The sequence below is a fragment of the Emydura macquarii genome, unplaced genomic scaffold, assembly GCF_026122565.2.
Source record: "Emydura macquarii macquarii isolate MOO-44397 ecotype Brisbane River unplaced genomic scaffold, CSIRO-AGI_Emac_v2 contig_3240, whole genome shotgun sequence".
Lineage (NCBI taxonomy): Eukaryota > Metazoa > Chordata > Testudines > Chelidae > Emydura > Emydura macquarii.
Genome location: NW_027133377.1, coordinates 5,913,631 through 5,929,098, shown reverse-complemented (window position 1 = coordinate 5,929,098; position 15,468 = coordinate 5,913,631). Strand labels below are relative to the sequence as shown.

Below are 15,468 nucleotides of genomic sequence, written 5' to 3'. Positions count from 1 at the left end.
GGAGTATCCTGAGCCTATTGCTCCTGCCCCTTCTCCTGGAGAGGTCCTGCCAAGGACGCTGAGGATAAAACCTTTCCCCAGACTGGGGCTTAAAGTGCTTCCTCTGCATGGAGGACGTATGTAGCCCCAAGGATTTCAGGGTCGCCCTACAGTCCTTGAGATTGTGGCGCTTGTAGTCCATTTGCTCCAAAAATAGCCCTGCGCCTTTGAAAGGAAGGTCCTGGATGGTGGACTGGACCTCGGGAAGGAGGCCTGACACCTGCAGCCAAGAACGTCTTCTTGTGGCCAGTTCTGAAGCCACAGTCCTTGCTGCAGAGTCAGCGGTGTCTAGCGCAGCCTGTAATGATGTCCTGGCTATGGCTTTTCTCTCCTGCACCATGGCCCCAAACTCCATTTTGGACTTGGCTGGAAGTTGATCTTTAAACTTCGCCATCGTGTCCCACGAATTGAAGTTATATCTGCTGAGGATTGCCTACTGGTTGGTGATTCTCAGCTGCAGGCTCCCAGTAGAATAGAACTTCCTCCCAAAGAGGTCTACTCTTTTAGGCTCCTTCACCTTTGGCGTCAGGCCCTGCTGCCCCTGCCTTTCTGTTTCGTTCGCTGCAGACACGATGAGTGAACCAGACTGAGGGTGGGTGAAGAGGTACTCATTCCTTGGAAAGGGCAAAATATTTCCTTTCTATCCCTTTTGCCATAGATGGGATAGAGGCTGGTGCCTGCCACAATGTCTTCGTCGTGGACTGCACCATTTTAATCAGTGGGAGGGCTACTCGCGAGGGGCCCTCTGGAGCTAGCTCCCCGTCCCACCTTTACCGCCTGTGACCCCTGCCCACATTCCACCCTCGGCCCACTCCCCCTGCTGCCTTGTTCCTCCCCACTAGCCCACCTCCCCATTTGGCCCCATTCCTCTCTTCCAGAGCCTCCCTACCCCGCTTGGCCTCCTCGCTGCTGCATCCCTCAGCCCCACCCCACCCGCCATTGCTTGCCACATGGTTCCCTGCTCTCCTCCCCTGCTCACCCTTCCCACCTCCCTGCTGCTGCTCATCGCGTTCCTCCTCCCCGGCTCAGCACCTCTGGCTGTTGCTCGCCACTGGCCTGGGGGAAGAAGGGGACCGAGCATGGGCATGGCGTGCACCCCCCCTTTGGAGAGGCTAGTCTCCCACCACTCTCCTTCCACCTGAGGCCCTGCCCTTCACTCCACCCTCCCTCTCCCCCAGCACTCTTGCCACCAGCCCGGGACCCAGACTTCCCCGGCCAGTGCCTGGCAGCAGCCCTGGATCCCAGAGCAGTGCTCCTTCTGAGCGCGGGCGGCCCAGAATTGCTCTGAACCCTATCATGGGCATTACGGGGTGAGCGGTGGTAGAGTGAAAGAGGCTGGGCCACCATGACGCCAGCAGTGGGTGGAGGTGGCTGCGCCAGGAGACATTAAACTTCCCTGGCCTAGAGGGGAAGGAGAGCTAATAACTGATGACATCAAGAAAGCTGAAGTGCTTAACGCCTAATTTGCTTGTCATCACTAAATAGTCACCAAATAGTCGTCACTAAAAAGTGACCAAAGTCAACAATTTATATTAACAAGGGGAAAAGTATGTAAACCAAAATAGGGTAAGAACAGATTAAAGAATATTTAGATAAATTGAATGCATTCAAGTTGACAAGGCCTGATATATTCATTCTAGGATGAAATTAAGGAACTAGCTGAAATAATCTTGGAAACATTAGCAACTATCTTGGCGAACTCATGTAGGACACGGTGAAGTCCTAAAGGCCTGGAGAAGGGCAAATATAAAACCTATCTTTAGAAAGGGAAACAAAGAGGACCCAGGAAATTATAGATCAGTCAGCCTAACTTCGATACTTGGAAAGATACTGGAAAAATTCAACAATCAATTTGTAAGCACCTAAAGGATAACAGGATTATAAGGAATAGCTAGCATGGATTTATCAAGAACAAATCATGACAAATCAACCTAATTTCCTTTTTTAACAGGGTTACTGGCTTGGTGAATGGGGGAAAGCAGTGACATCATAGATCTTGATTTTAGTAAAGCTTTAACACAGTCCCATGTGACATTCTCATAAGCAAATTGAGGAAATGTGATCTAGATGAAATTACTATAAAGGTGGGTGTATAACTGGTTGAAAGATCATACTCAAAGAGTAGTTATCAATGATTTGCAGTCACCCTAGGAGGGTGTAGTGAGGCCCCACAGGTCTGTTCTGCATCCAGAAATAGTAAATATTTTCATTAAATGACTCGGATAATGGAGGGGAGAGTATGCTTATAAAACTTGCAGATGACACCAGGCTGGGGATGGGTTGCAAGCACTTTGGAAAACAGGAGTAGAATTAAAAACAAACTTGACAAATTGGAGAACTGGTCTGAATTCAACCAGATGAAATTCAATAAAAGGTAAGTTCAGAGTACTATACTTAGGAAGAAAAAACTCAAATGACAACTACAAAAATAGGGAATAACTGGCTAGATTGTAATACTGCTGAAGAGATTCTGGGGGTTATAGTGGATCACAAATTGAATACGAGTTCACAACGCGATGCAGCTATGAAAAAGGCTAATACATTCCAGGAATTACTAACTGGAGTGTTTGTGAGAGACAAGGGAGGCAATTGTCTTGCTCTACTGGGCACTGGTGAGGCCTCAGCTGGAGTACTGTGTCCAATTCTGAGCATCACACTTTAGGAAAGATGTGGAGAAAGTCCAAAGAAGGGCAACAAAAATTACATAAAAGGTTTGGAAAACCTGATCTATGAGGAAAGAATGTTTAATTTTGAGAAAAGACAACTGAGGGGGAATCAGATAACAGTTTTCAAATACATTCAGGGCTGTTATAAAGAGGATGGGGATCAATTGTTCGTTAAGTGTCCACTGGAAGTAGGAAAAGGAGTAACGGGATAAATCTGTAGCAAGTGAGATTTAGGTTAGAGGTTATGAATAACTTTCTAACTATAAGGGTAGTTAAGCCCTGGAACAGGCTTCCAAGTGACGCTGTCAAATCCTCATAACTGGAGATTTTTAAGAACAGGTTGGACAAACACTTGTCATAGGTAGTCTAGGTCAGTGGTCCCCCAAACATTTTTGCTCTGCACCCCCCCTTACTCAGTCCGTGCCCCCCCCAGGATCAGAGCTATGGGGGGGGAGGGGGGAGGCAGCAAGCTGGGGGGTACAGTGGAGCTGGGTGGTGCTCCCTCCTCATCCCATGTGGGGGCTGGCCTGGGCCCTGCTGTGCCTCCTTGCATGTTCTTCTTCACACCCCACAAGGGGGAACACCCACAGTCTGGGGACCACTGGTCTAGGCCCTGTCTCAGGTCAGGTGCTGGACTAGATGACACTGAGGTCCTATCTAGCCCTACATTTCTATGATCCTATGATGTGAGGCAGATTTTTTTTTTTATGATTGTCCTCTGTGATACAAGGGATGTTCTCTCAGTTAGCAGAGATTAACTCCTTCCTGCTTCTCAGTTGCTATTGCAAGGTTGTATACTTCTAACAAGCTTCCAGAAAGCTCTTAAAAAATTATCTAGCAATGCATTTTATACTATGAAGTAAAGACTGCAAGCAAACAGGAGGCAAAAGTGCAACTGCTGTTAAGTATTCATGATGAGAAACACAAAGTTCACTTTAACACAGAATCTGAATATGTAGAACAAGCCACAGTGTTAGAGATTAAAATAACAATTATTACATATTTAAAACTGGATTATTTTATTATGGAATATTCTGTAACCCTGTGATAAAGTGATGACAAAAATCCAATGCAACTAAGACAGAAATCAGATGGAACAATATTTAGTTTTTCTTCCTTCACAAGTTTCCTGCTGGCTAATTCCATAACTAATACGAAAGAATGAGATGAAGTAATTAGTGCCATAGGCTAATGCCAATACTTTGCAAACACTCAACTATAAAAGAATTATGAAAAAGCCCTAACAGTGTGAAATTGAGTCGGAGCATCAGGACTCCAGCTTAATGGGTGACAGAATAGCAGCCACAAAAACCGCAAGAGACACTTCTTCAAAAAAAGATTGATGCCACAGCTGTGCTTTTGTGATTACAATAGAAGTTATTGTTTCTGGGATCTCCCATTAAACATGTATTTTAGTTAGTCATTCTTCAGGCTTTTTCCAAGACAGCAATTATGCAATAAACACAATCATGGAGCATTATCAACTTCATCATTATTTAAAATATCTCATGAGAGTTTGGTTAAACATAAGAAAAGATTTTGGGACTGTTCACTTCTGAAAGTGAATTTAAGTAGTTGGATAAGTTATCATTAAGAATATAATTAGGTAAGCACCAATAGTGTGTTTGGCAGTGTACAGGACACAACTAGTTCCTGCTTCACACTTACAATCTAAGAACCAAGGTGGGTGAGGCAATATCATCTGGAGAAGACCTGGTGAAGCTCAAAAGCTTGTCTCCCTCACCAACAGATGTTGGTCCAATAAAAAGATATCACTTCATCTACCTCGTCTCTCTAATATCCTGGGACTAACGCAGCTACAACTACACTGCATACAATCTAAGAACCAGACAGATAAGCCTAGATCAGTGTTTCTCAATGACCGGTCCCTGGACCAGCACCGGTTTCTGAGATCTCCCTGACACAGTATAGGAAGCCGGTCCCTGGTATCAAAAAGGTTGAGAAACACTGGCCTAGATAAAGTGCATTCAGACCCAAAGAAGATTGCAAGCTTTGTTGTATTTTCTTTACCATTAGAATTAGTTTTTCCTGATTTCACTCAGGGTAATAATGGAGCGGAGAAAACTACTATTTATTAACTTTTTATGGATATCGAGGATGTAATAAGTACTTTTGAGAGATCTGAACAAGGACAGCAGAGTTCTAGCATATTAGATATGTAATTGGCACAACTCAGCCATACCTCCACTGCCACTATCCATGCTACTGTGGCTAATACGCTATTTATACATGAGCTGCTTAATAAGAGATAGTGTGAGCATGTGTACTTGAGCAGGGGAATCACAGCCGCAGCTTGTAGCATAGACATAGCTACAGAGAGCAAGAAGGATGGAGGGATGTAATGAGAGGAGTGACATGGCTTGACTGGCAGATAAGGAAGAACTTTAGCAGCAGCATTTTAGATATACTTTAGAGGAGTAATAAGAGTTTTAGGGAGGCCAGAGGGGGAGAGATTACAGTAATCAAATCAGGAGATGGTTTAAGACAATAGGACAACAAAGAATGGTCATTTTTAAAATGTTGAATAGAAAGCAAAGGTAAGATGAGGTTAGCCTGAAGGGAAAGAGGACTTTCAGGATCTATCATCTACTTTGACAGCTACCTCTTTGTACATGAACAGATGTATGTACACACAAATTAGATAAATTGCCCAACTATCTTTGTTTTAACCTCTTGTCAGATAAGTATGAATTTTTCTTTGCCCAATTTACCCAAGTTAACTGGGCAAGAACAGGAAAGTAACTAAATTTTTTCCTTACTGCCTGTTCTGGGAGTGGGGAAGGTATTTCCTTTGTGCTGATACTAGCACGTGCTACTCCTTCAGATTTCCTATCACACTGGGTTTATTTTTCCTAGCACAAGTTTCTTTATGGTACAGCTTATTGAAGGGGTTTGACAGTTACTCTTCCACAATTTAGCTCTGCAGTTTTCTGGTGCTGTTGATGTTGCAATACATTTTCTGTCAGATGAAATTTACAAGCACATTACCCTGCTTGACAGAAACCGTGAGCCACAAGGAGTTCCCGAGGAGAAACTCCCACATGCTGCGTCTGACATTTCGCTGACTTTTCTTTTGGCTGGGGTAGCATTTTTCAACTATGCCAATTACATAGCCACCCTGACACAAACTTCCAAAAACATAAAACATTCAGTGAAATGCACCTTGACTCCAGAAGGAAAAGAAATACCCTCAGTCTTTTTTCTCCAATTATTTAAAACCATTTGGAAGTCTGTATATCAGTGGTCTCATGGCCCACAACTGTGTTGCTAATGTAAGATTTGTCTTCCATAGCATGTGTGGCTATAGAAGACAGGAATCTAAAGTTCTTAAGGCTCCAAGTTGCAGGACTCAGTTACCAAGAAGAACAGGCATATGGCTCCTTTGTTCAGTTGCTGAAAACTCGGCATGGGGTAGCATGATTTCAGGCTTCTTGAAAGGTTCAGAAAGGAAAAGCTAAAGTCCAAATTAGAGATATGGTTTCCCCACTTTATTATCTGATGTGTCATTTGAATTTCAAACTTTTAAATTTTGTAATAAAAAGGCAGCATGGTCCATTAATAGGACCCAATGCTGGGCATCAAGAGACCAGTGTTCTGTCACTTATTTGTTATGTGACTTTAGCCAAATTGTAATCTGTGCCTCTGTTTCCCCATTGGTAAAATGGGGATAATGATACTTATGCACTTTTGTTAAGTGGCTTTGATAAATGGATGAAAAGCAATGTATTTACCAAGTTTTATATTAACATGCCATTACTGATAACCCGCAAATCTCAAATATTTGCATATAATTAAGTCACACCTGCAATATAGAGGTTATGAACCGCCTACAACTGTGATATGTAGTTTTTAAAATCCTATGCTCCATCACTTTACTACATGCTCCACACTGAAAGTAACAAGTAATTTGAAGGAAATCCCCAAAGCAACAACCTGCTTTCAGTTTCTGCTCTCTCAAACATATGTAGCTGTGAGACATTATCCTGAGAAATAGTACAAACACAGGAAACAGACGCATAAAACAAAACAAAAACCTAAAATCTATGGACTATATTCTACTGTCTCAAGTATACATCTCCTGCCAACGTTAACAGAAGCCATACTGAAACTGCCTAAGGAAGATTTCGATCTTTTTGTCTTATAGAAACGCCTCACTTGTGTTTATTTCTCTCCCCTGTACTTAGGCTCATTGATAAAATTAACTCTCCTTCTCTTCCTGCTATCCTAATAGACTAAGGTTTCTATAGTCCTCCCTCCCCAAATTTTCTCAGTCAAACCCACATCCTGCAAGTCTAGTTGAACAAAATCAGATCAGTTCACTTTGATTAGGGAATCCCCCTTACACCTGCCTCATCAATACAATGCCATGAAATCACTTCGTATTCCACAAGTGAAATTACCAAAAGTGGCAACCCTAAGGAGTATGCATTTATCCATGGTTTTCACTCCATTTGTTACACTAAATCTATGTGCCACAGTGAAACGTGAGGAGAGGTGAGGGGGGAGAATCCAAGAGTCATCTATAGTAACTATGGATTTTAAAAAACAAAGATCATTATGCATAAACAAGTAACTAACTGGGCAATTATTATGGAAAGTACCTGTCCTGCAGCACCTCACATGAGTGCTGAGCACAAGAATAGATCAAATAGCCTTAAAGTATACTCAAGTACTTTAAGTATAAATGAGTGAAAAAATTCAGCATAATTTGCAGCACTTTGCTTCAGATTTCTGTTAGTTTCCTGTCTCAGTGTAGGGCCAAGTAAAAAAAAAAAAGTGGTCATTTATTAGTTTCATTGGGAAAAAGACAAGATAATTCTAGTACACATCATGCTACAAAAATGAAGGGATTCATAATATTTCTGTGATCTGGACTATTGTTTGTGATGAGTCGGCTCACTATTTTAGTTTGTGTGTGTAATAACCAGATATTTTTCAGACTTAAATTACAGGTTTGTTTTTGTCTGTGCTCCCATTTATTTTATGTACTAGGATTTTGGATCAGCATATTATGGTCATAAAAATAACCCTCTAAATGTGAACCAAATGTAAATATATGCAGTATCATCTTCCTGAATATGCAGACAGCTTTGATGCATCTACTGCTGTGCTTATACCTTTGCAAAGCAGCAGCAGCAAAGTGGAATTAGCAAAAGTGGTCAGTTTCTCTACTGATGTTCAGAACAAACTGGGCACAATGAAATTATCAAAAAATCATGTCTTATTACATATTGATGCTGGAACTCAAAAACAAAAAAGGCTAAGATAAGTTCAATAGAGACAGGTTTCTCTTAAGCATCAGGAAGGCTGAGGGATAAGAGTTGGAGAAGGCGGGAGAAAGAGGAAAAAAAAAAAAATCCCCTTTCTTCTCCCTTCCAGGAGACAGGAAAAAAAAAGCAGAGTTTCATGTTTATATAACACTAACTAGCCAAGAGTTCAGGAGAAATATTGAGCTTCTGCAAATCAGGTTCCAAACACAGCAAACCTAGAAGAAATCTAGGCACATGCCCCATTACAAGCAGCTGGGGTTGTGACAGGCTCTCAAAACATTGTCCAAAACGTTACTGTGGGAGTTCTCAATCTTCACATTGTGTATTGTTCCCAGGCCAGCATGTTTAACCCCGTGGCTAGTAAGTTTATGTTACAATTTCTTCCCCTCACCTCTCAAACCCTGCATTAAAAGGTACACTGCTTGGAGCCATTTCTAAATTTGCTTTTTCTTTTTTTCTAAATATGTGATGTCCCAAGGCACAGATTATACAGCCCACCAACATGAAGGAAAAATCTTACCCATATGTTTATCCACATGAAGTGCAGACTCACTCGAACCTGTTCTAGGAGATGCCAAACATACACTATACTGTGATGGTATACTCTCTATACCACCATGCTGCAGTCTGAAGCCAGCCTATATGGGTAATGCTAGTGCTTAAAAAATATTTATTTTTATATATATATAGATGCGTGTAATTTCTGTAATTTTTTTTACATCTTATTTTATGTTCCATGGGATCTCTTCAAAAAAATACAATAATACCATTTAAACATTACATTACATTAAGGTCCATAGCCAGCTGAGCTAGCTCAAATTAAGAACATCGCCCAAGCTTCTCTAACCTGGCCTGGAGCAGAAAATCATGGCACTATAATAGTTTTTTGGTTCTTCACTATTTCTTTTTTCCCCCTCTCCTGATCTGCTGGGTGAGGGCCAGGGAGGGAGTGAACATCCATTCTTCAGTAGGCACTCCCTAGACTCGGACAGTCAGTTGATCTCCTTGCCTGCTCTCTGAGGGTTTCTTACATCCTAGGAGGGACGCAGACAATACAGTACCCAGTGATACTCTTTCTCCATGCCCTACGACTCAACAGATGGCCAATGGTAGAGAGACTGAGCAGGTATAGCAAGAATTGAACAGCTGCTTTTGAGAGTACTTTAGCCTCACATCAGAAATTGCTTTGGGGGTTGCAAGGAAAGCAGTTCAGATTCCAAGAAGACCATTATGATAAAAAAGGGAACAGTTCCTCCCTGTTGCAACAGGACTAATCCAGATACTTAAAAGTCACAGTGTGGCTCAGGAACACACCTTCAGTTCATAGTCAAATTAAAGTTTACTTAATATAGTTGCTCATAAGGGCCACAGTGGTCACAAATGGCCCCAGGCCAAAAGTGGGATGCCACTGTGGTAGATGTTACAAGCCTTGGCTGACAATCAAATATTCTAAGCAGTTTAACTGGAGGTAAGCCATGTCTGTTGTCCCATTATCATGATAGTATATACACACAACCCTCAATTTTGAATCATAAAGTTTCAATGCAGTTATAAGTGGTCCCGTCCACAACCACTCTCTCCATTTTACCGGCATGACCAGTAGCAATCCAATGAAGCAAGAGAGGGCTAGTTGGGACAGGAAATGGCAATACATTCAGACAATTTTAATGGTAATTTTTTTGCCCCTCCTTCATGAGGATACATCTGCAGATCTCTCAAGAAGGACTTATGTAAGTAAGGACTGAATGATTTCTCCCAGAAATGAACGTTCGATCTGGCTCTAGAGTTGGGAGTACAGCTGAATAAATGAAATGTGTGAATTAAAATAAGTGGCAGGCTCACAAATTGCAAAGAATACATTATAGAGATGAGCCACAGAAATGGCAATTCCTCTGGTGGTATGGATTTTAAATTTGCTTTACTGCCACGACTCCTGCCTGCTCAGAACAGGCTTGAATACATAGGTTTATCCTAAATGGGTAATATTTAGACATATTATTTTCCCTTGATGATTTCCCCCAAAGGCCATGCACAAGAAGGATGACTTCTGGAAAAGCATGGTACTCTACCAATAATAGCGCTATACTCTTTTTTTAATTCAATTTATGCACACAAACCTCCTTGATTATGCTTGGAGGCTTTGGAGAAGAGATGGCAAGATAACAAGATAAATGGTTTGGTTCATTTTTGGTATAAATTTTGAATGGAGACACGTTATCTCATCACTGGGAAATATTGTACAAGAACAGAGTCCTTCACCTAAGCTTGGATATCATCCACCTACCTAGATGAGATGGCTGCCCATAAAGAAGCTAAAGGAAAATAATATAATGAAGAAATGGTTAAACAACAAAACCCCAGTGGTTCAAAAAGAGCAGCCAGGAAGTAGCAGGATCACATTTCAATACTGAACAGATTGTGGGATACAGATTTGACAATCCTTTCAAGTAACATTTTACAACAAATGAGTGAAGAATGAAGTTTTATTACCCTTTCTAGCAAACACTGAAGCCATAAAGCATTCACTTTCTGCATGTGTTAATGATTTGTTATTTAAGTGTATCAGACAAGCTCTGTGATTTTCAAGGATACTCTTTAGCTGTAGTATTACAAACTTCACTTCATTATTGTCATGTCTCAAACAATTTTTCTTGTGTTATTTAAAATGACCTAAAGCAAACTTTGAAGAGAGGAAATAGCCACTTAATGAACCCTGAGAGACAATACTGCCTCTTCTTTATCTATAGTAGGCAATTTAGTATCAGGGGAAGCAGGCAAGAATTTAGAAGACATGAATATTATACACATGAGGACAAAAACCTTTCCATTTACAAACATATGAATTCTAGAGTCTAAGGTTTGTGGGACAGGAACAAAAACTTATTCACCCCTATGACTCTCTCTCTCTCTTTGGCATTTAGGTATGTAACAAGGGGATCCTAGAGTGACACTTCATTCAGGCACATAGTGCAGTGGTTAAAGCCTGGACAATTTCTCACTGGATAAATGTATTAAAGTTAAACGTAGCACACTACTTTTCCCAACATTTTTATACAGAAAGTTACATATAGTTAAGATAACTAATTACTACAAAAATTCTAACTAAACTAATTGGGCAATCAAGGATAAGAAAATGTTGGTACTGAGATTGCTAACACCAGTGATGAAGGAGGCATTCAGGACTCTTATAAAAGGCCCCCTCCCTGTAAGTGCAAGTGAAATGTGACATCAGCACTCAATCTGTGCTCATCATGCAACAATTCGATTGTTCAATGATTGCAAAGCATAGCAGACAATTCCTACAGTGGGAGTCCACAGAGGCAGAAGTTTATATGTATTTTCTAAATTAGTGCACATAATAGAAAACATAATACAAGGCTGTATTCTTTTTAACCAGAGGGAATATCATGTTAAACAGTATAAGGGAAAGTTGACACTTGTGCATGTTTATTGTATTTAAAATAAAGCTTGCAAAATACTACGGAGGTTGTTGGGTGGGAAGGGAAAGCAGCACCTACCTTTGGATCCGCTAAGGCATTAATGACGTTTCCAAGAGCTAGCAGTGAGCGATTAATGTTGGTCCCTTCTCTAAAACGAGCTCCTTTGGAATCTGTGGCACTGGCCCGTTCAGACCCGGCCAGGTCAATGAGGGACATTTTGGCAATACGAACATTTCGACTGATACTTGCTGTTTTATCTTGCTGCCTTAAATAAATCTATAAAGAAAAAAATTGCAAGGATTAAAAAACCCCAACCTCTCCTCAAGCAATAGTTCTTATTTAGAAGACAATACAATTCCACATCATAAGGATAGTTACATAAAAATGTGTGTGTAATTGTTTACAATCTACTCCCTGATATTGTAATGCTGTACATACTGAAATATTAAACAGAAATTGCTATTTAGGGGAGAGAGACAGAGTGCAATTATTTCAAAGATAATCTGGCTCCCCTACTTTTAGGTAGTAATAGAAGAAAATTCAAGTTTACCTGCTAAAGACACAATGCACTTTCAAATCAGTTTTGCAGACTTCAGACTAAAATGGCTTTTCTGCCCTTAAGGTGTATATCATGCAATTGTCATTTTAAATGTACTGTGTCTCTTCCAAAACAACAGAATACTTTTTAGATTCACACTGTGGAGTCCTGAGTGCCATAGAAAAAGAGTGGCCTTTCTGATCTTTTGTAAAGAGAAGTTACTGGTAAGTAACTATCTCAGTAGTATTGCCTGTCCATTCACATTGTGGAATCAAGGTACCAGTGCCGCAAGCTTCCAGAATTTTCTATCAAACAATGTCCATTGGGGCCACTTGCTCCTCCTTGCCCCTCCAATCATGTAGGATTCTAATGGTATAAAAAGGGAAGGGAAACCAAATGCCTTTGGTTCCTTCTGCTAATTCCGGGATTCTTAACCCAGATGTCTAAGAAAATGGGGAGCATGAATAAGAGAGGCAACCTAGTGTTACTGGTCAGTAACTTCCTTCAGTTTTGATGCCACCTCTGCAATATTTCCACTTGTGGGAGCTTAGTGAGCAGTACAACCCTTCAGGAAGGTTAGTAGCCTGAAAGACTATTTACTCTGATAAGATCATATTTCCTGTATCTAACTCAGTATACAAGCCTTATAACCCATCATGTAATTCACTGATTCTATAGGAATGTTGCCTTTACTGAGATGATTTACAAAATACTCACAGCCCTAGCTTTGGCCAGTACGAACTCTGTCTTAACCATTGCTTCTCTATGCTACCCTAAGAATTTTCCAATACTATGCCCTTTGACTATTAAAACCAATCCAATTTTGAAAAGACTGCCTGGTGTCACTGTAAATACTTGCTAAAGTGATCCATGAAGGGGGTAAAAAGTCTCTGAACAGGAGTCTACATCAGTGGGACTCACTAGGCAGAACTCATAGGGTGAAAACAGGAGTTCTAGGGCCCAAAGGGTCATTCTCAGAAGTACTGAGATCACAAAGCTCACCCTTGTAGGAAAGTGTGATCTCTTGGGGGTCTTGCACATTAAAGGGTACTCCCAGGAGACTGTTTAAAGGCCAGGGCCATAATACAAACCCTGTAAATGCATGAAAGGCCCTATGAACTTTGAGAACAAGATTCCAATCCCATAGCAAAAAAGGTTCAGTCAGGTAGAAAAAATACTCCAAGTGTGGTTTAAAATAGTCTGTCCCATTGCAGTGCCTGTGGCACAGCCAATACACTGGACTGGAAAAATATCAATCACTCTTTTGCTTCAGCTACCATGGCAAAGAAACTACCTACCCTAAGCAGCCCCCGTAGCATATGGAGCAAACCTTTCGTAAACTGGATTACTGTTGGGTGCACAAAGACAGTTGACACATACACTGGAAACTGGAAAATTGGAACAGTAGCCAAATGACATCCAACTAGAAGATAAAGAGTCTTAAAATTGTTCCAAGGGTAATAAGTGACTGTCACCAATTCACTCCCCTTTGAACTGCTCAAATTCTCTCTTCCACTTCAAGCAGAACATCTTCAACTTATATTTGTATAACTAAGTTGCTCAGGGGTTTGAGAAATCCACATCCCTGAGCAATGTAGTTATACTGACCTAAGCCCTGGTGTAGCAGTGCTATGTCAACGGGAGAAGACATAGCTATCGCTTTTCAAGAAGATGGATTAATTACGGCAACAGGAGGAGCTCTCCCATCAGCAATGTAGTATCTTCACTAAAATGTATAATGGTGCAGCTGCAGCTTTCTAAGTGTACGCCTGCCCTAACTGTTCCAGCAATCCAAGATTCTAGTTGAAGACCTAACGAACTTCTGACACTTCAACCCTGAGTTCCGGTAAATTTGAAAACAGGACTTGCATCTCCAACAGCAAACACAGGATGTCAGTACAAAACTGCCACGTCAAGGCTATTGACAGCGTCTTGGCACCACTGAACCAATTCACTTCCAGAAAGGTTTCTTGAATCAACAATATTAGAGGGCATTTGCAGAAAAATTCCTGACCCAAGTCCAGAGAGAGTCAGTGATGTTGGGTGTTGCTTGACTCTGGAGCAGAACTGGAGGTAATAGGCATTACCCGTTAATGGAAAGATACCTAACTGTAGTTCAACTCACTTGTAGAACAGGTGATGCAACACAGACTTTATAAAGCACTTGTGATGTTGACTATAAACTCTGCTAAAAAAAAAAAAGACTACTAAAACATCTTTCCATGACAGATGAGTCATTTGTGGAGACTATATTTCCAGAGCAGAAAAACCTGGACACATCTGGGTAGATCAAACCATCCTTTACTAATTGGTGAATACATAGTCCCAGTCTTGCCCATCAGAATTTGGACAGGTTTGAAAAAGATTTGACTAGAGAAATAAATCTTGCAAGCCAGACAAATAGCACTTATCTTCAGTATCATGATGTGGTATCTTATTTCTTTCAGAGTTCACAAAACTTGTAGAGGATGGAGATCTAGGTGAGCACTCCAGTCCATCAGTTGAAACTATTATGGCAAGGGAGGAAAGAAAGGAACTGTAAAATGTGCACACTTCTATTGGGACTCTCAGTAAGGCATCTTATATGTCTGAGACGTGATTCAGGTGTTCCTGGTGTTGAGGTGTGGGCAGTACCACCAAAGCCAGTCCAGAGGCCAGGTGAAAGATGTCACCCAAGTTCACTGGTGAAGAACTTGTCCTCTGGCTGGAAAGCTTTTTGTTGTTTTGGAGTGCTAGATTGACAAAGATCCCACCTCTGTGGAGAGATAGAAGTAAAGTATTCTTTGTGTATACAAAGCTCTTAGAACTAGAAGACTGTGCACTTTCCTGAGGGCCAAAATCTAGATATAGACAAAGGTGCTCGGATGACTGAGAAAAATACAACAGTCAGACATTTAGTGAGCTACTCTTTGAAGTTGGTTGTGTTGGACCCACTGCATCTGGTTGACAAATATGGATCTGAGAACTTCAGCATCTCTTATGCAGAATATAGGGAATCAATGGTGCTGACTCATCAGCACAGACTCAGTCAGCCCAGTATGGGGACATCAGTGGCACTCATTTGAGGCATAGACTCATTCCCAAAGTCAATACTGTGGGAATCTCAGCTCTGCACTCAGCTGACCCAGAGACCTTGACCATTTTTACGCAGAAAATTGTATTTAGCCAAGTACCAGCTCAGGACTGAGTTTACCTGAATGAGTTTGGATTTTGATGTTGCTTATCTGCAGCACAGAGCCTTGACAAGTAGGTCTCTAAAACTGATACTGGAGTTGTACAGCAGTACATTTAAAAAAAGGGTTTGTAGAGCCTCATCAAGAGGAATTTGAGGCAGCCATACTATTAAGTCTAGATAGTGGTGATGTATAGACACTTGCCTCCCTGCATGCACAGAGGCGTTGAGAGAGAGAGAACGAACGAGTGAACGAACGAACGAACGAACATTTGGCTCACAATCTAATTACATACAAATAAAAGTAGGCTGTGATGGGACA

The 15,468-nt window shown here is 41.2% G+C and overlaps 1 protein-coding gene across 4 annotated transcripts in view; it reads right to left on the bottom strand.

The window, feature by feature from the left end:
- The window catches only part of KIF18A (kinesin family member 18A), a 103,737-nt gene that overhangs the window by 57,755 nt on the left and 30,514 nt on the right, over nt 1-15,468 (bottom strand). For all 4 annotated transcript variants that reach the window (XM_067532049.1, XM_067532050.1, XM_067532052.1 and 1 more), the window contains one exon: nt 11,515-11,712. In XM_067532049.1, coding sequence (XP_067388150.1) covers nt 11,515-11,712 — 198 coding nt within the window. The remainder of the gene's footprint in view (nt 1-11,514; nt 11,713-15,468) is intronic.